Source organism: Phalaenopsis equestris, unplaced genomic scaffold, assembly GCF_001263595.1.
Source record: "Phalaenopsis equestris unplaced genomic scaffold, ASM126359v1 Scaffold000517, whole genome shotgun sequence".
NCBI classification, from domain to species: Eukaryota; Viridiplantae; Streptophyta; class Magnoliopsida; order Asparagales; family Orchidaceae; genus Phalaenopsis; species Phalaenopsis equestris.
The window spans coordinates 853,758-878,426 of NW_018164957.1; the positions used below are offsets into that span (position 1 = coordinate 853,758).

General features: G+C 33.3%; 2 protein-coding genes across 8 annotated transcripts; one reads left to right on the forward strand and one right to left on the reverse strand.

The window, feature by feature from the left end:
* Nucleotides 1-493: 493 nt before the first annotated feature.
* On the forward strand, nt 494-13,752 carry LOC110028616 (GATA transcription factor 26-like). Of its 2 annotated transcripts, XM_020730533.1 has the most exons (9): nt 494-838; nt 1,042-1,107; nt 3,061-3,432; nt 5,410-5,839; nt 6,169-6,241; nt 6,346-6,449; nt 6,531-6,714; nt 6,850-6,967; nt 13,161-13,752. In XM_020730533.1, exons 2-9 carry the CDS (start codon nt 1,068-1,070, stop codon nt 13,556-13,558), a joined length of 1,719 nt encoding a protein of 572 aa, XP_020586192.1. In that variant the 5' UTR covers nt 494-838; nt 1,042-1,067; the 3' UTR covers nt 13,559-13,752. The 2 variants fall into 2 exon arrangements, with proteins under 2 accessions (XP_020586192.1, XP_020586193.1); XM_020730534.1 differs by having other exon boundaries at nt 494-1,107; nt 5,410-5,704.
* LOC110028618 lies at nt 13,746-23,811 on the reverse strand. 6 transcript variants are annotated; one of them, XR_002294439.1, is made up of 4 exons: nt 23,061-23,811; nt 22,869-22,975; nt 20,324-20,402; nt 19,926-20,218 (listed from the first exon to the last, which is right to left on the reverse strand). XR_002294439.1 is itself a non-coding variant. In XM_020730535.1 (2 exons), the coding sequence occupies exons 1-2, from the start codon at nt 23,647-23,649 to the stop codon at nt 22,944-22,946; spliced, it is 621 nt and encodes a 206-aa protein (XP_020586194.1). In that variant the 5' UTR covers nt 23,650-23,811; the 3' UTR covers nt 22,477-22,943. The 6 variants fall into 6 exon arrangements, 2 of the variants coding, with proteins under 2 accessions (XP_020586194.1, XP_020586196.1); XR_002294438.1 differs by having other exon boundaries at nt 19,926-20,222; XR_002294441.1 differs by lacking the exons at nt 19,926-20,218; nt 20,324-20,402 and adding an exon at nt 13,746-13,800.
* Nucleotides 23,812-24,669: the final 858 nt, after the last annotated feature.

Genomic DNA, 24,669 nt, shown 5'->3' on the forward strand with positions numbered 1-24,669 from the left:
TTCCATACCGTTCATGGAGTCCAGGTTAAATGCACCATTGGCTCCTTTAATATATAATTAAAGCTAATCGCAAAAATAAAAAATTAAAAAAAAAATCGAAATTACCGATTTATCCTGTTGTCCAATTTACCAGAACAAACAAATTTTGAATCAAATTATTCTAAAAGTAGCAAATGTCGAGTCATTCGATAAATATGAATTTATATAAAAAAATAAAATTTATTTTTAGTATATCTAAGTATTATTTTTATGATATTTTTCAGTGAATTATTATTTATTTATTCTTATTAAATATATTATATAATTAAATAAGTCAATTTTATTTCTCTAATTATGAGCTCTGGTTCTTGTTTTCATCCTCATTCATTTTATAAAGCACTATGTCTTTAAATATTTCCAAAAAATAAAAAAATTATATAAATAAATAAATAAATATATACTTAGAGAGAGAGAGAGAGAGAGAGAGAGAGAGAGAGAGAGAGTGGGGGGGCTCTGAATAAAAATTTAAAGAAAGAAAAAAAAAAGGCTCTCTCCACTTATTAACCTCCTCTCTTTTTCCTCCACCTTAATTTGATTCCTCCAATGGTCTTCTTCTTCCATTGGATTGAACATATTCCCATCTGAAAGGAAAAAAAAAAAAACTAAATCTGTAAATTTTCTCCATTTCTTCTTCTTCTGCTGCTTTATTGACCCTCTAGCTTGTCTCTCCTTCTTATCTTTCTTCTTCTTCTTCTCCCCTTCTTTGCTCTCTGTTCTGGGGATAGAGGGAGAGAGGGAGAGAGAGCAGGAGCTTATGCTTGGCTTTTGGGTTCTGCTTACAGGAAAATCTAATTTTCTGGTTCGGAAGAGAGGAGCACTTCAGCCCTATTGATTTTTTTTCCTTTTTTTTTTATTTTTATTTTTTTGGTCAAGAAGAGCTATGAGAATATTTTTCTAAAAATATAGAGCGAAACTGGTTTGAATATTTTTTTATATATATATTTAGAAGAAACAGACTGGTTTTTAATTTGCTTCGTTGTAAATTTCTCCCGGAATTGATAGGAGGGGGAAGAGAACAAGTTGTTCGGATGGGAAAACATGGACCTTGCCGCCATTGTGGAGTTACAAGTGAGCTTTTGTTGATGGCTCTGATGAATGTTTTTTATTGATTTATGCTTCATGGATCTGTTTTTCTGCTCTTGTTGTTATAATTTTGAAGATTGAGCTTCGGGTATAAGCCGTTTGGGAAAGTTTAGGTGTTTCAGAAGCAAAGTAACCGTCTGCTGAATTTGCCTTTGACTTTTATGATTGTCGTTCTTCTTCTTTTTAATTTAATTTTTCTTTGATTCTTTGCTTGTTTCTTAAATTGAGTAAGTATTTTGGGGCGGAGTTAGGGATTAGAAAAAACACACGGTGCTTTATATGAATTGTTGGCCCTTAATTTGCTTTCCTTTGTTGTTTTAGGGTCATTTCTCTCTGTTGAGCTGCTGATTAAATTGGAGATAAGAACATGGCCAAGCTTTTGATGTTTGAAGCTTAACCATGTCTTTGAACTTCTCGTTTCAATCCATGTAAATTCATATAGAACTTTGCTTGTCCCTTGCTCCCCTTTGACGTTATTGGTATGTGTGTTTTAGATGTTGAATGGCTCAGCAAATTCAGTTACTAAAAAATTGACATGTTCTAATTAGCTGCAGCAATTTCTTCTTGAGTTCAAACAATAGATTGAAATTTAACATTTCTCTCCTTTGTTTTGTGTTACATGATTGTCTTTGTTTAGAACATGGCTTGTAACGTTTTCTCAAATTGGCAAAAGGCTACTCAATCTCTGTTGTCCAATTTTGTAATTTGCAATCTAGAAAAATGAGCCTTCAGCTCTTGTTGTATGGTACTTGTTATTAATTATACCCTTCACATTCTATACTCTTCTATTCTATTGTCTACTAAGGGTTGTGAGAGTACCCAACACTTCTACTATTTGGTGTAATAGCCCAAACTTTCACCAATCCAGATATTATCAACTTTGGCCTAGTAACCTCACGATTTTGTCCCATAGATAGAACTTCCTATGAGGACACCCATCGTAGGAGTAACATTTACCATTTCTCTACTTCCTTTTGTATTACTTAATTGTCTTTATTTAGAACAGGGTTTGTAATGTTTTCTCAAACTAGCAAAAGGCTACTCTATCTATGTTCTCCAATTTTGTAATTTGCAATCGAAAAAAATGAATCTTCAGCTCTCGCTATGTATTAATTGCTGTTAATTGTAATCTTCACAGCCGATGCTCTTTAATCCTATAGTGTACTAAGGTCCGTGGGAGTACTCAACGCTGCTTCTTTTTGGTGTAACAACCTTGCTCGGTGCTGCTTATTTTTGGTGCAACAACCCAAACTCTCACACATCACGATATTATCAGCATTGGCCTAGTAGCCTCACAGTTATGTCTCATCGGTTTAACTTTCTAAGAGGTCACCAATCCCAGGAATGCTCTCACATGAATGCGCTTCAATTTGAAGTTTTTGATGAAATTCGAACTGTTACACTAGAAGGAACCTCGATCTTTAAGAGCTCTGTTTCATGCTACTTAAGGGGTTTCACATTTGGCGCCAAAAGCTCTTGTTTATTATTATTATGATAGCCACTTAATCATTTTTTTATCTCATTGTATGAACTTTCAGTGATTGAAGTGCAATCTTATGTCTTTCAAATATAAATGAGAAAATAATTATCATACGGTGCTCGTCATTAGAGCCCTTTTAGTTGTTTGTTTTGTGCATCTTTCTCCGCCTTTATTTATTCCAAAAATTAAAAATTTTCATCTTTAACCAATGCTTACTTGGATTGAGTGAGAAATTTTTGGTTGCCATCTTTTTCTATTACATGTTCATTCCCTATGGTGTTGATTCCTTTACATAAGCATAAATAGAACTTCTTTGCCTCTTCCGCTAGGATATAATAACATGGCATCTAAATACTACTTTCAGAGCATTTCACTTTTTTTTCCTTGGATTTTCATATTAGTGTCAATTTTATGTTCATTGCATTTATTTCCGTTTCTAAATGTAATTGATGCAACAGGCACTCCTCTTTGGCGAAATGGACCCCCAGACAAGCCAGTTTTATGTAACGCATGTGGCTCGAGATGGAGAACAAAGGGTTCTTTGGCAAATTATACCCCTTTGCATGCCCGCGAAAAAAATGAATGGGAAGAGCCTAAGTTTGCAAAAATGAAAAGTATTTCCCTTAAGAATAAAGAAACTAAATTGCTGAAAAGAAAAAAGATGTGTGGTATAGTAGAAACCGAATATGAAATGAGATTTTCTGAATTAGACGAAAACTATGCTAGAACATTCGATGGGAATGCTAGCAATCGATCGAGCTCTGGATCAGCAATCTCATATTCCGAAAGCTGTGCACATTTTGGTGTTGCTGATGGAAGTGATTGGACAGGTTTTTCTTACTACTTATGTACTATTGAATAGATGATTATGTTTTTATGACATTCTTCTGATATTATTACATTCGGATGTTTTCTTAGAGCGTTTTTTCTGTCCTTTTGGTTGTTTTTGTCATATTTATATTTTTTCAATTCCTCCAAAGGTAAATATATTTATGTGCTGGTAGAAAACAAGCATCTATTTACTTGAAGACATGCCATCATTTCTTACTAAAAAACACATCCCACAATGATTTAAATACTTGAAGATATAGGATGGGGTTGGTATAATTTTTTTTTCAATATTTTCAATCTGTAATGAACTACTTTCAGGAAGTTTTTAAGAAGAGACTTTATTAATGCTGTATAATAATCCAATAACATGTTGCAGACCATCTCTGCAATAATAAAATTAATTGGCTAATGTTGAAAGAGTAATAGTTAGAAGTGAAAAAACTTTAGTTGGTCTTTCTGTTAATTTTGTGTCTCATTGTCATGTAATAAGTTTGGTAAGGCTCTGGTGACCTTAGATGAGAGCTGATCATTATTTTCTATGTGCAGAGGCAGGCACTATCATGTTAAACATTTGGGAAATTTTTAACAATGTTTTTATATGTTTTGAAAGCAACGATATGGATTTCTCATTCTAATTTTGTGGATAATAATCATTATGACATTTGCTAAAAAAGTTGAAAAAGTTAGAACAATATGCAAAATGTTTAGAAAATTGATGACTGAGATTTAATTGAACAAAGATATATCAGATGATATGCACTTTTTCTGAGTATGTATTGGCAATTAACATTTATTTTTTCAGATGATAAAGTGACACTTAGTTGTGATGGGTTTATATATAACTTGAGTCAATTATATAGAGCAATGTTGATATTGCTGTGGTTATAGCTTCTAAGCTTCTAAAGTTAAGACGATAATTAATTGCAGAAGTATCCCTGAGAATATCATGTATTGGGGAGAAAATTATGGAGACACAGAAGTAACTTAAAAAAATTGCAATTTTGTCAGCTGGTTTTTATGGACCGGGTGTTGGATAATAATAAAATTGTCAATGGTCAAGTGTCGTGGAAATGATAATATTACAATAAGTGTGCTTTAAAACTTGAAAGAATACATGAACAAATGATTCATAGGAATTTTTAAGGGAATTGTTGGAAGTACATCTGTTGGAAAGGTAGGTAATTGAAGATAGACTTGAGTGATTTTGCACATAAACAAATAAAGGTTAAAAATAAATAAAGGTTGGAAATGCACCACCCATTAGACATGCAAAAATAATTAGTGTTACAGGATTAAAACGGAGAAATGGGAAGTCTAAGGTAACATAAATTAAATCATTCAAAATTGTTGTGCAAAGAGTATGTTTAACACTTTTGGTAGCTCTCAACAGGAGCAAATGAAAAATGTTGATTCATAAAAGAATAACTAGAATAAGGCTAATGATGATGATGATCATAATTTTATTGATTAGCGACAAAAACATACATAGCTAATGATTGCTTTATATACATTGATAAGCACAATTTGTAGAGATGATTCTGATATTTCCAGTATGCGTTATCCATAAAATTACATTAATCCTTACATGTGATGAAAGTGAACTATTTGATAAGATTTGACACATGTTGTAATTTTCATTTTTCTTCATTTTCTTCATTCATGATTATAAGTTTGGAAGATTTAAATGTGTACCACTCGATTCCTATGTATTCACATATCTAATAGTTAAACTTAATTTTTTTCATATATGCCATTTCACATGTATGAAAAGATATATTTCACTTTTAAAAATTAAAATGGTGGTATTTTTTTACATGATATGAAAGATTCGGTTGGTATAATTGTAAAAGATAAAGTTGAGGCGTTAGATATACATAGGAATTGGATGGTATGTTAAACATGTCCATTTTTCACAAGAAATTGTCTTAGAATTTTTCTCTCACTCTCTCTCTCTCTCTTTTTTCCTCTAATTTTAGCCTCAGCACAGTCGAACGTCTGGGATTCTTCAATAGTTCCAGTACCATCAAAGAAGAGAAGTGTTATACACCCGAAACCTTCTCCTGTTGAGAAGCTTACTAAAGATCTATACTCCATCTGGCACGAACAACAGTCATCGAACCTGTCTGGTTCCTCAGAAGAGGATTTACTTGTCGAAGGTGATATACCTATGGGTTCTGTTGAGATAGGGCATGGAGGTGTTCTTCTTCGATATCCAAGTTGTAAAGTTATAGATGAAGAATCAGAAGCAAGCTCTCTTCCAGTTGACAATAAGTTAAGTAGTGAGGCTTATTCAAGATCTTCGTCCTTCCCTGTAAATAGTGAAAGTAAAAGAACTCATTTTTCTGATGCCGGTGTCGACAAAAATAAAAAGTCAACATTTCAAATGTCACACGAACATGCTAAAAGGTTCACTCATGTTTGTTTATTTTTAGGAAATTTACATATGAAGCACACAATTCTTATGTATTTACATATCTTAGACCTAAACTTTCATATTTAATAGCACCATGGCGCTTTAAACGTATGCTTGAAACGGCATATTTCACTTTTAAAAAGTGATAATGGTGCTATTTTTATATGATGTTAAAGGTTTTAGTACTATGTGTGTAATATGAAAGTTTAGGTGTAATGCATAAGAATCGTATGCTACGCAAGTAAATTTCCCTAGTTATTAATGTTTGAAAGTCCTCTTTTTCAATGCTAGTAATGTTTATTGTCAAATAATATATTTGCAGGGAAGGTGTTTCTCCACAAAACTTCAGCATGGTAGAGGATAGAGATTCACCTCTGAGGTTTGTTGATCTTAAAGTAAGCTCTAATTCTATAGTATAAAATAACATTTTTGTACCTCAAGCTATTTGAGAAACTTACTGAGCATTTTTGTTTGTTTGTTTTGGTATTTATCTTAATAGGATGTTGTTAGTCTGGAGGTTTTCATGGAACATTTGACAAATGATGAACAGCAGCGACTAATGAAATATCTTCCTTCTATTGATACCGCTAAATCTTGGGAAAGGTTTGCCTTCCTATCTCTTTTTCAAGTTAAGAAATATACGAATGTCAGTAATTACATTAATATTTTTATATGCATTTCCAGCCTTAGAAACTTGTTTACAAGTTCATTGTTCATGGAGAGCTTATCCTACTTCCAGCAACTTCTCCAAGATGGAGTTTTTGATCTCTCCTTTGGTCAAATGAGTGTTGAAGAATGCAGGAATTTGAAGTTTGTGCTACTTAATTCCTTGAAATCTAGATGGGTGGATCACCATGGAACACTGAAGGTATCAAATTCTCTGTTGGAGAAATTTTGCTGCTCCAAAAGCTTAAAGGAAAACTTCTATTGATGATGACAGTTTCTTATGTTAATTAACACTTCTATCATTCATTTATATGATGTAACATTATATTTGGAATAGGATATAAAGCACAAAGAGCCTGGAGCAGATGGAGGAGAAAAAAGCGCAAATTTTCTTTTGCATTACGACTTAGTCACCACCAAGAGGACTCGTCATATACAAAAAGGTCAAATTCAAGGTTTGTTTCCTTTACCATTTCCACCACATCTGCCATTCAGCGTGGAGTCGCAATCTTTGAAAAATTATACTTTTCTATACACTTTTGCTTATCTCTAGTTAATTTTCTTATCCAATACTTGGATTTTAGTAGAGATTTTATTTTGTAAAAACAACAACAACAATAATAATAATAATTATTATTATTTTTTATGATCCTAGATTTATTTTTTTCACTGCTAGGGTAAAAAAATAATTAGGCATTTTTTGTTGTATAAAATCCGTTCAATTATCTGAAAAATATAAGAAAGTTATATTTTTCTTTAAATCTTGGTTTCTTGTTTGAATTTAACACAGCTTTTTTGGTATTCTTTGTTAATTTATCATTATTATTTTTGCCACACATTATCATCCTAAACATTATCTTTGATGCGTGCTTGAAGATTCATGGTGATCAAATAATGGATTATCATCTTAGCGTTGCACGAAGATTCAACACGCACTCAGATAAAAGAAAACAACTATTACAGACACCATAAATTTTTACGTGGAAAACCCATACAACAACAACAACAACAACAACAATAACAAAACCTTAACCACTAAGTGGCGTCGGCTACATGATTTCTTTTTCTCCATTGCGTCTTATTTAGTGTCATATTTTCATTTAAATTTAATAAATTAAGATCATTTTTTACACAATATGCCCAAGTCATCCTAGGTCTGCTTCTGTCTTTCTTAACATAAGTTGAATCTAAGTGGTCTAGTCTTCTAATCAAATCATCATATAGTCGACATTTAATGTAACCAAACCATATAAGACGACTCTCTAATTTTGTCTGTCACTTGAGCTACACCAACCCTATTAGGGATATATTCATTTCGCATTTTATCTCCAAGTGTCAAACCACTCATCCACCTAATTATTCTCATCTCGGCAACACTTAACTTAGTTTTATGCTTCTCTTTTAAAGGCCATCATTCAGCGACATACGTCATTGCAGCTCTCACCAACATCTTATAAAATTTTCCTTTCAGTCTAAGCGATACTTTTCTATCACACAATAGACCAGAAGCATTAGAAGCATTCCAGCATTCCTCCACTTCAACCAACCAACTTGAATTCTACTAATAACATCCCCATCAATATCACCATCACTTTGAACTATAGATCCAAGATATCTAAATTGTTCTCACCTTTTAATAATTTGATCACCCATAGTTACATTTCTGTCACTAGTGCTACCACTACTAAAATACATTTCATGTATTCGGTTTTAGAGTTATACTCAAACGAAGGCCTTTAAACTCCAAGGAAGACCACCATAATTCAAGATTTTCCTGAGTTTTGGCATATATTTTTTTTGAGTCTCATACCTTCTAGGAGCTTGAAATGCATTAGTGCCTTTTGAGGCTCATAGCCTTCTAAGATCCTTGATATACCTATGTCTCTTGAGGTTTGTAGTCTTCTAAGGTCTTTGATGTACATATGTCTTCTGAGACTTGTAGTCTTCTGAGGTTTTTGAGTGAAGACCATGTCAACCACTTGCTTTCTTGGAGTCTTTCTATTTGATGACTCCGTTCAATACTAGCTTCCCATTGAGAATGCCTCTTGGGCTCATCTTCCAAGGGCATGGTAACTTCCCATCGAGTTTTGTCTCTTGAGCTCAACCTCTAGGGCATGATAGCTTACCATCTAGTTTTTCCTTTCGGGCTCAACTTCCAGGGATACCATTTCATCCTATCAAGTCATGCCTCTTGGGCTTGAGTTCTAGGGGCATGGTAGTTTTCTATCGAGTTTTCTCCTGAGCTCGACTTCCAAGGATATTGTATCATCCCGTCGACTAGTTTTGCCTCTTGGGCTCGACTTCCTCTGGTACCGTATCATCTCATTGAGTTTTGCTTCTTGGACTCGATTTTCAATGACATGATACCTTCCTATCAAGTTTTGTCTCTTGGGCTCGACTTCTAGGGGTATCGTATCATCTCATTGAGTCTTACCTCCTGGGCTCGACTTCCCGGGGCATGATAACTTCCTATCGAGTTTTGACTCTTAGGCTCGACTTTCAGGGGTACCGTATCATCTAATCGAGTTTTGCCACTTGGGCTTGACTTCTAGCGGTAAGGATAGAGACTCTGTCTGCCACTTGTCCTCAAGGGGACTTTCTACACAAAAAACCTTTCCTGAGAGAACAAAAAAAATTCATTGAAATGACAGTTTAAAGCAACATGAAAATTTTCCTATAATAAAATTAAGGGTTTATATGTCAGTAGGTTATTCAAATAAGATAATTTGGAGTTGTACTTCTTATTTGATAACCTCGACAATTTTCTTTTGGTTCACATCACCTCATTCTTGTAAGTAGCAAACCAAGTGACTTTGGCATATCAGAGATTCAATTTCTTCCTTTAATTGAAAATATTTTTTTGTCAAATGCTCTTTTGCTTGGTAGAAATGACAATGTTGAGACTGGTTTCCACCATCTGAATTTTTTAATGTCCTTTGCCACTTGACTATTCTTATATCATTAATGGTCATTAAGATGTTGACAAGTTACGTGTTAAATGACATTTTTTTTTTATCAAAGCTCACAATTCTCCCGTGGTCTTAACTTTTTTCGCTGTGAGATTTGATTGGTAGCCCTGGCATTATCCTTGTGTTTGCCTCCCAATCGCTTGAATTGTTCCTTGTGTGCATTGATGGTCTTATCTACAAAGATTTGAGCTTTGACGCGATAGACAAGATCAACGTAAGAGCAAACCTTCTCCCATATCAACGATGAGTAAAAAGGTCCTAGTCGGAGCCCTCCAAGAAAGACTCCTCTCAGTAACTCTGAATTTACTCTCAAATGGAGAATCTGCAGGAGTATTCCTTGAGAGATTCTTCCTCATTCTGGCGAACTCCCCATAAGTGGGATGAATCCTTGATGATTTTTCTCTTTGTTATGAATTGCTCAACGAATAGTATGACAAGCTCGTTGAAGCTTTGATGGTGCCACCCGGGAGAGAGTAGAATCATGTGTGAGTTTGGCCCTTGAGAGTCGCCAGGAAGAGGGTTCATGATGGTTCGATTGTGGTTGATGCACTCGTATGGGTCAGTTACCCCTCCGTAGGCCTCGATGTTTAGGAGTTTGAAATCTGCTGAAATAGGGTATCGGAAAACCGTGTCATCCAAATAAGTGGATTATTGGAAGTTGTGGTGAGCATGGAAACTTTTCCTTTATCCAAGGGATCTCTTCCTGAACCAGGCGCCATAGCTCATCACGGATGATATCAACAGAAGTGACAATAAGGCGAGACAGTGTCAGGTGAGTTGCATGAGACTGATGAGTGAAACTTTTAATGTCGAGAATATCGACGTCCCATCTTGACAGGGGAATGGTTTTATCACTGGGAGAATCTAATGAGTGGGATATTTCATGTTGAATGTTGAACTGATGGTAAATAAGCTCCATTGAGTTGTTATTGCTCTTTGCGTAGGAGTTGTAGAATCTCCAATTGAGGTGCGTACATTCTGCATACTCGGTCTTCCATAGAAGGACCCGAGGCACCTTCGTCAGTGGGATGACGCATTCAATAGTGGGAGGTTAAAGAGGCTTGACACCCTTGGCTTCGTGACTTTCTTCTGGAATGATGTGTGTTGGAGTGAAATGTTTTGTTGTTGTCAGTGTTGCACCTGGTGACCATATAGCAAGTCCCACAAGTACTTTAGTGATTGGAATGCTCTTTTCCCACAAACTACGCTAAATTTTTGTATGTTGGAAGATCTGCGGCAGTAGAATAATAAATTATTGTCTTAGCGTTGCATGAAGATTCAATACTCACTCAAATAAATGAAAACAACCAGTAGATACACCATAAATTTTTACGTGGAAAACTCGTATAGGGAAAAAAATCATGGGGTTTGACCCGGTAATAAAAATTTACTATAAGTTGATGATTATAGAGACCTCTTATCCTACACCTAGGAAATGGTTACAACATCTCCTTCATTACAACGTCAACGAGTGAATGAACTTGTTGCAATGAACAAGAAGCAACCGATATCGATCGGTTACAGTCGGCGGGTGGTGCAATTAATGTAGGAATATGAACAATTTTGATTAGACGGTTCAAATGACTCTCCTCGATTAGATGACATTTGATAGACATTTGAGTGTCTTAATAATGTCAGAATTGAGCGATATTGTACTTCTTTGATTCGTCTCTCCTAGACGTTGAATTCTATTGTAACTTTTTCAGATTCGACATCTGTTTGACCTTTCAAATGTATCTGGAAAGCTTCCAAAAACGGTTTAATGTCTTGATCGTGGCTTGATTTGACTCAGATTGGACCAATTTTGGTATAAGTGGTTCTGTCTTATCGAGCCGATCAGTTTGACTATAAGTTTGCTGAAATCGAACTTTTGGATAGACTTTTCATTCAAGTTTGAGCGCTTCTTACTCAGAAGATTGCCACGAGATCTATGCCATGCATTGAGATTCGTGCAAGATGTTGGAGATGTGTTGATGGCGTATCAATCTTAATTATTTGATAAATAGACAAGTATCCTTCCTAATATTGTCATTCATCCATTTTGTTATTTTTATTCTCATGGCATGAGATGATGACAATTGTATTTTGACATCTTTAATAAACTTAGGTAATGGTGCATGCCCAACATGAAATAGACTTTTTAACCAATAAGTTCATCAAAATAATTATATTTTTTTATCACAGTTTCGTTTAATGAAAACCTCGATTTCCAAACTCTTATCTTGACGGAATTTCACAAATGATTTAGCAAAACGTATATACATGTCATCAGCCAAACTAAAATAAATTTAAGTAGCTTAATTATTTATGTTATTGCATTAGTTTAATTAAGAATGATTGATTTGTGCAAGAAATCAAAATAAATGTAGGACGAATGCTAGTGTTTTGTCTTATCGAGGCATTAGCACTGTCATGTTAAAATCCTCCTCTTCGTCTGATATGAGCCTTTGTTTATCTTTGCATTTCCTTGTTAATGGTTGTCTTTAATAAAAAGGCCTTGATTTAAGCCTTATAAAACATTCTTATAGGGCATGCTTGCTAGGTGGAATAATTTTTTTGAAATTTATGTACATACCACAAAATTTCTTTGTATTAGTGTTGTAATTAAGCCGACTCGAGTCGGGAATGTCCTGGATTTGACTTGATTTAGTTGAATGATAAGTTGTTCACGTTCAGTTCGAGCTTGAACTAAGCTTTCACAAAAATGTTCATAGTTGGCTTAGTCAAATTTTTTAATAATCATATTTGATTTATACTTCGCTTGTTTATATCAATTGAGCAAGCTAAAAAATAAAATAAATATTTGCCGTCATATAATACTAAAATTTGATTCATGCTTAATTTTTCATAAAAGGTTAATAATCAACCTAAAAACTTGAATGAGCACTTAATTTTTTAGATAAATATATTAATTAATGATTTTACAATTCTAAATAAATAAGTAATTGGATAAATTTTATATTAGAATTTAGCTAGTTTGTACCAAATAAATAAAATATTATATAAGTTATAAGTAAACTTTATTTCAATTAAATAATAAAATTATGTATTAACAAGTTAGTTTATTTAAATAAAAAAGTAAAAAATAGCATTAAAATTATATGCGTATTAATATTAAAATATAACATGTTTTATTAACTAAATAATTAAATAAATTATAATTAATTAAATTTTATTTAAATAATATATCATATAAATATAAAGTATTTAACAAATTTTATTAAACAACAGACAAGTCTATTCATCAATATTAACAAAGAAGGCGGACCATGTTCAAATTTGGTTTAGTTAACATTTAAGGTTTAAAAATATGCTCAAACTTCATGATTTAATTGAGCCTGAGTTCGAGTTTTAAAAAGTTACTTGTAACATTACTTTTGATGTGATATTAAAGACCAGATTGTCGTGTATGTAAATATGAAAGTTTAGGTTTTAAATATGTAAATACACAAGAATTGTGTTGTACAAGAATTGTGTTGTATGTATGATTGTGTTGTATGTATGTAAATGCCCCCAAAAAAACTTACATCAGAACTGCCTGGTATAAAAATGTATCAAAATAGGAAGATATCTGCTCAAAATGAGAAAAAAAACAGGATATGCTGATACAATTTTATGGATTTTCAGCTTCTTCAACTGTCTGATTAGTAGTTATTTTTGCTCCGAATGTTCAACTCAGATTCGAAGCGAATCATGAGGAGCCCAAAAATGGCATACAGATCCAGCAACACCAAACCTCCCCTGGCGAAATCATCAGTTCAAAATCCCAGGGAAATCCAATCAAAGGAATTACTCGCCACCGCGGACCTTAGGGGCAACGAAGGGGCTTGCTTCAGTCCAACAAGCCTCTTCACATGGCCTCCAGATCCAAGCTCAGATCTGCTATTCACTGATGACAGCTCTGAGCAAGACTTGCTGCTCGACGTGCGTTGCAGTTCTTCGTTCCCGGAAGCAGAGCTCCTCCACCATCATCCCCGCAACGAAAAAACATCGTCGAACAGCTCTCAGGCAGAGAGCTTTGCTGCTGCCGAGGAAGAGAGCCTCTGCAATTTCCCATCTTCCACTCTCAGGGCTTAATCTTGTCTTTATATATAAGCCCATTTTCTTATTTCTCTTGTGATGCTTTCAGACAAGGGAGATGGGTGCTACAATTCCATGCTCTGATTTGGTGTAAAGGTACCTTGTAGTCTGCTCTGTTTCTGCTGTTTGGTTAATATGATATAGCTAACAGTTTCCATGTAATTGGTGGAGCTTCTTCATTTTATTGTTCATTTTGTTTTGATTTTGCTCATTAGCTTGCTTATATCTTGAGAAAACATCTAATATAAAAAGAGTGGTAGTTTGTTAATAGGCCATTATATCCATGCAATTTCAGTTTATAGGAAGATTTAAATGCATACCTCTCAATTTTTATGTATTTACATATCTAACAGCTAAACTTCAAATTTTACTTATGTTCATTTTACCTATTCAAGAAAAGGTGTATTTGGCATTTTTTAAATATTATATGAATGATTTGGATGTTATAAATGTAAAAAAATAAAGTTTAGCTGTGTTTTTTTTCCTTTATTATTTTATTTTGGATGACTAGATACAGACCACCTTGAATATTGATATTTACAGATTAAGTGCCCATGTGATTTTTTCTTAATTATCGAACCAATACATTTACGCATGCTACTATAAAAATGAAAATTGTGGGTTAGAATTTTAGCATAAATTTTGATTTTTAAGTGAGAATTTGAAAAATGATGAAACAGGGTTGTTAGATTTATAAAAATAGCAAGTTTCAGGTGACCTTTTATGTAATTGCCCCCCCTTTTTTTTCTGCTCATTGCTCGTTTTTCTTCTTTATGCTAAGCGGTATTTAAACTTTCATATATGTATGTATATATATATATGTATGTATATAAGCTAAATATGATTGAACAAAGGATTATTAGTGATTCATTCGTTTAAAATTTAAGCTTATAAAAATTATTAGTATTTAGTTCACTAAATGAATAATATGAACATGAATTAGATAATGAACTAAATAAAATACAAGCTGTCCACAAATAAGCAGACGACAATAACAGCTACATATAACCACCAAAGATCATAACCAACAACAACTAAGCCTTAATCCCACTACGCGGCTACATGAATTCTTTTTCTCCATTGGGTTCAATTTAGTGTCATATTTTCATTACCACTACCTATTTAGTGTCATATTTTCACCACCAAAGATCATAACCATAATTACCAAAATATAGTTTGCTGCCTTCACCACCACTACCTATTGCCATGGCTATATCACTACAGCCTCTATCAATTTATATGTTATTCAATAAAAAAAAAATTTATATTAAACATATCAAATATACTTTTGTCATAACTAAAGAAATAAATAAAATGAAATGAAATTTGTAGGATTAAATAATCCCAAATGGCCCCTAAACATATTTGACATAATTTAAGCCCCAACCAAATAAATAACAGAGAATAGAGGATGCAAGTTTAAGCTAAATAATGTTGAGCAAGAATTAAATCCCTCCATAGATTTCAAAATCAAGTTAAATCTGACCACAAGGAACTCAAAATTAGTTAAGATAAACTTTTGAAGGGAGCAAAATCTACATCTGAACATAAACTATATATATATATAAACTCAAAACTAAGTTGAATCCTGATTGTGAATTAGAATTCGAGTCGCCGGAAAAAATCTCCCAAGGGTATTATCATAAGAGAAATTTATGGCAAAAATGCTTCAAAATATGATAAATCCAAATATTTTGAATGCAATTTAGGAATGTAAAAAACTTGACTGTTTGAGTATAATATTTCTTATCCCTTAAAAAAAATAAAAAAACTTCCCTGAATGGGTCCAGTAGAAGAAACACACCACTTGGAACTGGAAATAGCACAAATAATAAAGTTGGAATATCATCGGGCAAAAACAAGAAGGATATATTTCTAATTAATAACAAGAAAAAAAACAAATATGATAAAGAAAATACAAAATTGATCCTAAAATATTGTAGCAAACGAGTAAACATTGTTGCTGATTCTTTGTTTGGAGCTAAAAATTACAACAATGATAACAAGAAAGTTTTTACAGCAAATCTGTGGTCAGAGGAAAATGTATTTTATATCAACCATATGGAACAATTCAACATTTTTTTTTTCTGAAGAAAAGCAAAAGTTAGATGACCAATATCAACATTTCATACAGAAATAATGGCCACTCAACATAGCTTAATTATGAAGAATTATAATCCCAATCTCACTCATATGAACATTGCACCCCTCCCCCCTTTATTTAAAAAAAATAAAATAAATAAAGTTATCGATAAAAATAATAAAAACCTCCCATTCAACCCTCTCATGATGAACTTGGTATAAAAGTTGACCTGCAACAAAAGTTGAGCTTCACAACTTAAATAGTCCTTGCCAGATAAAATATCCAAAAATGAGAAACAGCTAAAGCCCCTTGAAGAACAAAAATGACGACATGGTTTGCTTCTGTAGCCTGCAAACCTCTAGACCTGCAAAGAAGGGGTTGGCGGTATAGGAAGCAATCATGATGGAACTTGATAAGGGAAAGTATTGACAAGATTAATGATGCGAGGAAACAAAATTAGAGCTTGTTCAAGGTAGGCGTCAATGGGACCAACATGTAGACGAATCAAAATGACAGCTCACATGGGGTAAGAGCAAACAGAATCGATAGCGCGTTAAGGAAAAGAGAAAATCAAGTGGAAGCTCCATAGAAAAGATGCCAAACGACATGTGAAGCAGAAGAGGAGATCACCGAGGGAGTTTTCTTCAAATAAAGATTGACAATCAGTCAACAAAAATAAAAGACCATACGATGGCTCCATGGGACAAGTCGCAATGTACTTAGAAATCGGCCAACTTTGATGAGTTTGTACTAAACCAAATAGGAATTAAGAATGAGTTCCAAATTCAACCCAAAATTACTCTGAATTTACTTCTCAACTAACCAAATAGACCCATAAATAAAAAAAGTAAAAAAAATTCCCTGCAAGGATAATGAGGTAATTTTAAGGAGAGAGATCGACTGCATAACCTGGGATAGTAATTATTGATACATGACTTAAGAGTATGAATAAACTATACAAATGAATTTATGGTCCTACAATAAAATGATGGATAGGAAAGTAATATAACTTTTCAAGAAGGTTGCTGCAAGAGGTAATCATTTAATAGTCAAATTTGACATGGAATAAAAAAAAGAAAACATTAAAATATAAATTTCAAAGAGTCTAAGAAGAAAATAATGAACCAATAAAAAGGTGTGATGGTGGAGAGAGGACACATAAGATTTATTAAGGGAAAAAAAACATTTTTAGAAGGTGAAAAAATTTTGAATATTAATGACACTTATAATGATTATAGAAAAGCTAGAAGTCTTGATAAAAGGAGAGAAAAGAAAAGCAACTAGAGTTTTTTTTTTTTTTTTTTTTTTTTTTTTTTTTTTTTTTTGTTCTATATTATAGCTTTGGTACTAAAATAGGAAAAAAAGAAATAATATAAAAAAACTCAAGTAAATATAAGAGATTTAAGAGTTTGCAAGTTAGACGTCCTGAAAGTGAGATGGTAGAATAATGTTTAATGAAAAAAAAAATTTTGAGATATACCTTTATGAAATTAGTAAAAGAGAGATCTTAAAAAAATGGAAGAGCAAAAGAGTTGCTTAAAAGAAAATGGAAGATCATACTGATAAATTATAGTGAAATAAAATATATTATAAATTGACAAAAAAATGAAGTAAAATTACTTAAAAAGAAAATCATAAAGGTAATGCTTTTATGTTTATATGAGACACCAAGGTAAGACTTTTATGTTCATTGAGAATTGGAGAGTTATGGGGACTAAAAAAATGTCAAATGATTGGAAAAAAAAACCACTAGTATCATTATCCAATAACAAATGTCATGATTAAGACTGCCAACTATAAGGAAACCAAACTTATAATTCACACAACAAATGAAGCAATAATAGAAATGAATGGAGAAACCTTAAAAAATTACATCAATTTTAAGGAAATAAATTAGTTTGATGAGAGAAACATCAATTATAAAAGTGATTTTTGTACCAAAATAATTAATGAAAAAATATAAAGCACAAACAAAGCATTTCATATAATTTAAGTTAAGGGCAACAAAAATGGACCCTGCATGCAAACTCGACTCGTACCAAGCTCAAAAAATTGGGGCTTGAATTAGCCAAATTAATTTTTTAGTTGAGTTTGGGTCAAGTATCTTGAGAAGCTTAATTTTTCAGATCAAGTTTGAGTTAACCAATGAAATTTGGCTTATCAAACCTAACTTGATTTGAATTTGACCCAAATAGTTGCTACACGTGTTAAAAATGGTTAAACGTGGTAAAATTCGAGCCAGGTTTGAATTATTTTTTTCGCCACATCTAGTAATTGAGTTGGGATTCAAAACAAGCAGTGTCAATTCAAATCAATTTCAGATTAAACTCAAACCCAAACCGCAAATTTGATTTGACACCCCTAAATTTTGTTGACCTTGGGAAGATAGAATTGAGTACCACATAAATTAAGTTGGTTCACTTTTAAGAAAAAAATTTGCTCAGAGATATATAGTATTATTAAAAATATTTGTAATTAAATAATGAATAGCAGTAAAAGCTCTTGTGATGTTCTAACAGATTTCAAAATCATAGGTTTATGAAAAGGATGAGAATTATAACTTTTAATTAATTATGAGGATGCCTAAAAAGAGACTCTGAAGTGAGTTACTTAAGAATATAACTTTTATATATGATATAACTTTAATTGGCGAGGCATCCACATAAATATGTAAAAAATTAAAAGAAATTTACACACATACCACACAATTCCTATATATTAACATTTATAATATTTTGGTGTCATAAATATTATGTAATAGTAATAATATTTTATGTAATATCAAAAAATTGAGTATTATGCATGCAGATATAAATTTTTAGGTGTTGGATATGAAAATATATAAGCATTGTCACAACTAGGCCTGGAACTTGAAATTAATCGAGACCAGAACGAATTATTTGACGGTGAAAATAAATTCTCTGCTATCCTATTTCTATCACTAACAAGTTAATATGCAAAAATTCATGAAAGAACCATTAAAGAAAATAATTAAAATTAACAAATAAAATTTTGTACATTTTTGTTTTTGTTCTCGTCTTCTATGAACATTTGATCATATTCTATTCATCTTGCTCAAATATTTAAAATCTAAAAATAATATTAAAATAACATAATGCGTTATTTAAAAATAACCCAGGAGCAATCAAACACACTCCTAAACTACAATTACCCAAAGAAATGATTTCAATAAGCATAATGGTCTTCATATCTCTATAAAAGATTTTATAATATGCCAATCTTTTGTATTTGTATAAGAAATTTTATAATATGTTAATTCATGTCTCAATAACATTTTCTAAATGAAAATACTTAAATCTTCTACATGTATTTCCAAACTTTTTATTTTATACTTTTACATACATATCTATTTCTATAAGGATCACACTTAACAAAATCTAACAAACCTTTGATCGATATTGTCTAATAGGCCCCTGTCAGCAAAGATATTAGTAATGTAAATATCACAACTATTTAGGGTGCAAAGACCCTTATCTCCTGGTATATATTATCTTGTCGGCACAGCGATTAACAATGTAAACATCACAATTGTCACTGGAAGTAGACATTGGTCTACTCTCCACTAGCCGATATTATCACGTCACCAGTTGGCACAACGGTTAGTGATATAACCATCACAATTGTTTAGTCTAAGGTGGTAGAAAAATCTCTATGTGCAGGTACACTAACGTCTCCTACATGTATCATCAAGGAGTGAACTCTTCCTTTGAACATGCACATACAAACATTTATATATATACTATTTCATTTTTCATAAACATCTATGCATACCTACCTTACTCTATCGTGCAACTATCATCATGCATCTCTCTCATGCATATCTCATGCATCTCTCTTACATCATATATATTTATTTCTATCATGTTTATCATGCATATCTTTTCTAGTATGTCTGTCTTGCACAACATGTATATCATATATATCATGCATCTCATATATATCTTTCATATATGTCTGTCATGTCTAGCAATATGAAAGATCTAACTAAACTAAAACACACAAAGAATCAAACATACATTTTGAAATAAAAAAAATACTGAAATTTTAAAATATAACAACTAACCTCGACTGCAACGCTAAATTCTTAATCTTTGATAATTAGTTGGATGTTGCAATAATTTTTATGTTGATCTTAATAACCAATAAAACAGTACATTAAACTTTAGGATTTAAGCAATTTTCGTTAATCAAATTATTCTTCCTAAATTAGCATAAAATTATTTACCTGAAATTGACGGAGCTGTTGTACGACAAGTTTTCACACGGTGGCCTCAAATTTGCTCTCATGTAACCAAACTAAAATCTTAAACTGACATAAGAATTCAGAATATCTTGACTCATAAAGTACTTTAACCCAAAAAAAAACAACGGATTTGCTTGAATGAACCTTTACTAACTTCTCAGCAACCCAAACCCTTCTCCGAAGCTGCCAAAATTTCCTTCTCCTAATAACCCATATCTTCCTTCCCCTTTGTTGATTTCATGTGACAACCCTTACGAAAGCTTGCAAACCACTTATGACACTTCCAACACAAGTTTGGCGTCTCTGAAGGCTACCTGAAACGAAAGGGTGCACAAAATCAAAGCAAATATAAAAATGAAAGCGTTGAAAAGAAAATGAATGTCTAGAATATTACTAAAGTGAGTTTCATACTTACTCGAAACTCTCTAGATCCCTGAACTGAAGATTACGACTCTCTGTAGGTCGCCAGCATCGCTAACCACGCGGGATCCCTTCTATTGAACACGATTGAGATAGGGAGAAATAAATCAAGAGGTGAAGGAATTTGAAGGCTATGGAGACTCCCATTCGACCGAACCAGCAATAAATATCGCAAGGAAAGTCGGTGAATACACTTCATGTAGAGAAGATTAGTAATAATTAGGTTCAATTAAAGTTAATTAGCCTTATAGTTTCCAAATTTTATATATCCCAATCCAATCATAATAAATATATAGTATTTTTATTTAATTAATCGATTTCATGCGTAGATTTTTATAAAATTGATTGAGTTGAAATCAGATGAATCCGAAATTTAGATTACATTTTCAATCGCCAAATTTTTTATCCAATTTTTAAAAAATGACTATTACAAGAAATGTGTGGTATGTACATAAATGCCCCATACTTAAAATAGTGGATGAAGTATTTTGAAAAAAAACCTTAGAATTACTTGAATAAAATTGAGTATTTGATCTAACATTTTAGTGGGGCATGACTCAATTAATTAAATAAATAGACTCTTACCGCCTGTCTCGAAAGGGGGGGCTAAACCTTGATCCATAAAAAAGACAATCTTGGAAAGTAAGCTAAAGTCTAGCATCATTTTTGCACAACTGATCTAGAGAATTCCCTCACTCCACAGTCGCCGACCTCCATCGACTATCATCTGCTCATCACGCTCTAGTGCCAGCTAGCACTAGTAGACACTTGCGCCATGCAGCGAAGGCCCTTGAGGAGTCCCAATGACACGACCAAATGATTGTGTAACAACGTATCCCACATACGGTGAAATGGCACCTCCCGCAGACAGGGTAACAATGTGACCCAAAGACAGTGACATTCTTCGAACTCCTAAAGCTTTATGTTTGCAGCGCCCAACTCCGTCCCTCGTGGCCTACGGAAAACATTACAACTCACCACTACAGCCTCCAAAATCAACTACGACCTATGTGATTCACAGCTTGTATAGCTTCTGACTCTGGCCCCCGCATACCACAGACGTCATCATATCTCACCACTACGGACTACGCGAGCAACTATGGCATATGCATTCCACAGCTCCCGAATCGGGGCCCTGCAACCTAAGAACATCGTCACAGGTCACCACTTTGGCCTACGTGACCAACGATGACCGAGTCATCCACAACTCGTATAGCTCCTAACTCTCCTGCCCATGAGGTACATTGACCAACTTTGTAACTATTTCTTCCTCAACTCAAGATAAGACTTGACCTATGTACTCACCATTCATGGTGAATTATTTCAACTGAACTAGATCTAGTGATTTTTCCCCTTTCCGAGGTTTTCCACGTAAAAAGTCAATATGTCTTCTTTTGTTTACTTTTCCTTTATTATCTGAGTATGTGTTGGAGTTTTGTACAACGTTAAAACGATAATTCATTAATCTACTGCCACAAATTTTCTAGCACGCATCAATACTAATTCAAAATTTATTAAATTGCTTATTTTTTTAGATATGTAAAATTATTGTTGAAAAAATTTTGTGAAAATCCATATATTTGTTCGAATTTTTAGCTCATTTGTTAACTCGTCTAAATACTTATTCACTTGATAAACCAATTAAATACAAGTCAAGTTCAAGTATTGAAAATTTTAAAAAAGTCAATTTTGAATATATATGTGAATGCTCGACACAAACTCAAGCTAAACATGAATTACTTATAGTATTACTGAGTCAAGTTCAATCTAAGATATACTTAACTCGACTCAACTCAACTTGACTCGGTTATAGCCCTGCCATGATGGAAAGAAAGAAAAAAGTCAAATAATAGCATTACCCAACCAAAGCTGACTTGGAATTTCACGAGAAGGAAAACAATGCTGGAACTTTTTTATCTGACATTTCATCTATGATGTAATGGAAGAGTAGACTATAGTTTTCCAAAAAAGGGAGCATTTACATACCATCCAATTCCTATGTATTGACATATCTAACATCTATACTTTTTACTGTTATAGTACCAAAATCTTTTATATCACATCAAAAATACAATTATTTTAACTTCAAAAGTATAAAATACATCTTTTAGGTAAATATAATAATATATAGGAATTAAGTGGTGTGTGTGTAATTCTTCCGGAAAAAAGGACCAATAAAGTTTGAATCATTAGGAAAAACCTGCGGAACCCATCTTCAACTCAAATAACGTATTATTGAAACAATACATCCATATGCACTTCTTTTCATGTATGTAAATATGAAAGTTTAAGAGTGAGATATGCAAATTATGTACTACGTATATAAATTTCCGATAATCATGTTAAAAACAAAAAGAAAACAACATCAACCAGGACTTATAACGGGTCCTATGAACTTTCAACAAATGCCTCAGGCTGCGGGTACTAGTCGGCTGAACATCATCAACCACAAAACATCATCATTTTTTTCGAAATAGAAAACACAACGGCATCGCAACTATAAGCAATTCATACAAAAAAGGCGTCATTTTCCTCCTTACCAGTCACGAGGACCAAAAGATAGAGAAGATAGCTTCCTGAAGAATAAAAAAAGAAGACATTGTTTTCTTCTCTGTTCAGCATACTCCATTTCCATACGTTAAGGTTGCTGCAAACGAAGTTAAAACAAAAGCCCAATAGGAATCATTTCAAAAACGCTAACTGTTAAAACAGAAAAAAAAATGTGACATTACCCAAACATCGACGAACCTTCTTGGGTCCATAGCCTCCTGGCCTCCACCAGCTTGGTGGAGGGAAATGAATTCCCTTCATAGCAGCGATCTCCAAAATATCCATGTCCTCAAACCTTTTATTCTGCTTTTCGCACATCATTCTCGCGACATCAAGTAAAGCAAACTGCAGCTTCTCGGAGAGCAATATACTTTCATTCAAACCATCGCCGTCCTTACGATCACCGGAACCAACAAGAGTATCAGCCGCAAAGCTAGGGTTTACGTTTTCGTCATCGAGGCGTTCTTTGCCCGACGATTCATCCCGCTTTTCTTCATCGGAATCCGAAGATCTAATCTTCGCACACTTCGCCTTCCTCTTCAATACTGAAGATCTCTTCCTCGCCACAGATACAGGTTGGGAGGCGATGATGCTGGGAGGATCTAGGGTTTGTCCCGTTTTTAAGGAAGTGGAGGTGGAAGAACTGGACGTTTCCGGGAGAGTGCAGATGAGGATGGAGTCGTCCGCATATGGCGTTTTACGGGGTTTGTCTCCATCGACGTCGGCGTCGGTGGCGGAGAAGAACTGGTCTGAAGAGTCGGCCTCGGTCATTTGGTCGGCGAGAGCCCTATGAGTAGTTATGCGGAGGGGCAATCAACGAAGAAGAGAGCTTGTGCAGTCGAAGAGTTACCGCTACGGTATGCGGTAACTGCCCTGCAGAGAAATGGAATTCGCGCCCGCCTTCGCAGTTTCAGACTAAGCTTCGGCGGGGAAATGGCGGGAAAAGGGAGGGAAGGTGGGGTAACAATACCGGAATTTGAAATAAGTCAAAATATGTTATCCCGATATTGACCGTCATATCACATCCGGTGCGCAGAAGGACGCTTTTTTATTAATGGACAATAATATTTAACATTTAAATTTTAATATTTATATTTATAATATTTTAATATTTAAATATGTACGCAAAAAATAAATTTTATTTACATACATACCCAAAAGGTCTATGCATTTATATCTACACCTAAATATTTTTATATACATGCATCTATTCAAATATTTAATATCAAATAAAAAATCTGATGAGTATTTTTTAAAAGCAAAAGTATTTTCTTATGCATTGATTTATGATGATAAGAAAGCGTTAAAAATGTACATATCAAATTTTGGGTGCTGGAATTGTAAATACATAAGAATTGGGTGTTATGTATGTAAATTTTACTATTCAAAAATAATTATTATAATTGTTTTGTGAAACATACCAAGCGATAGAACCATGATATTGACTCATATTTATGTAAATGGATCCTAATCTTACAAAATTATAAATCTGCCCCCTCATCATTTGTCTTTTAAAGAAGTTTTTCAATAATTACAATAATATTTGAATATAATAAAAAGATAATTCGAATAAAGCCGACTGTTTTTTTGGGGGCCGGTCAATACATCATCGATACTGCAATTCAGTAGGTCAATTTATGAATCTCTTTGGTATTTTTCTACGAGGTGGTGTGTTAGGGAGTGCTTGGATCTTCTTTGGATTAGCTTTTATGTCTTTGGGGGTTAGTAAGTACCCCAGGAATTTATTCGTCGAGGCTCCGAATATACATTTTAGCTAATTTACTTTCATGT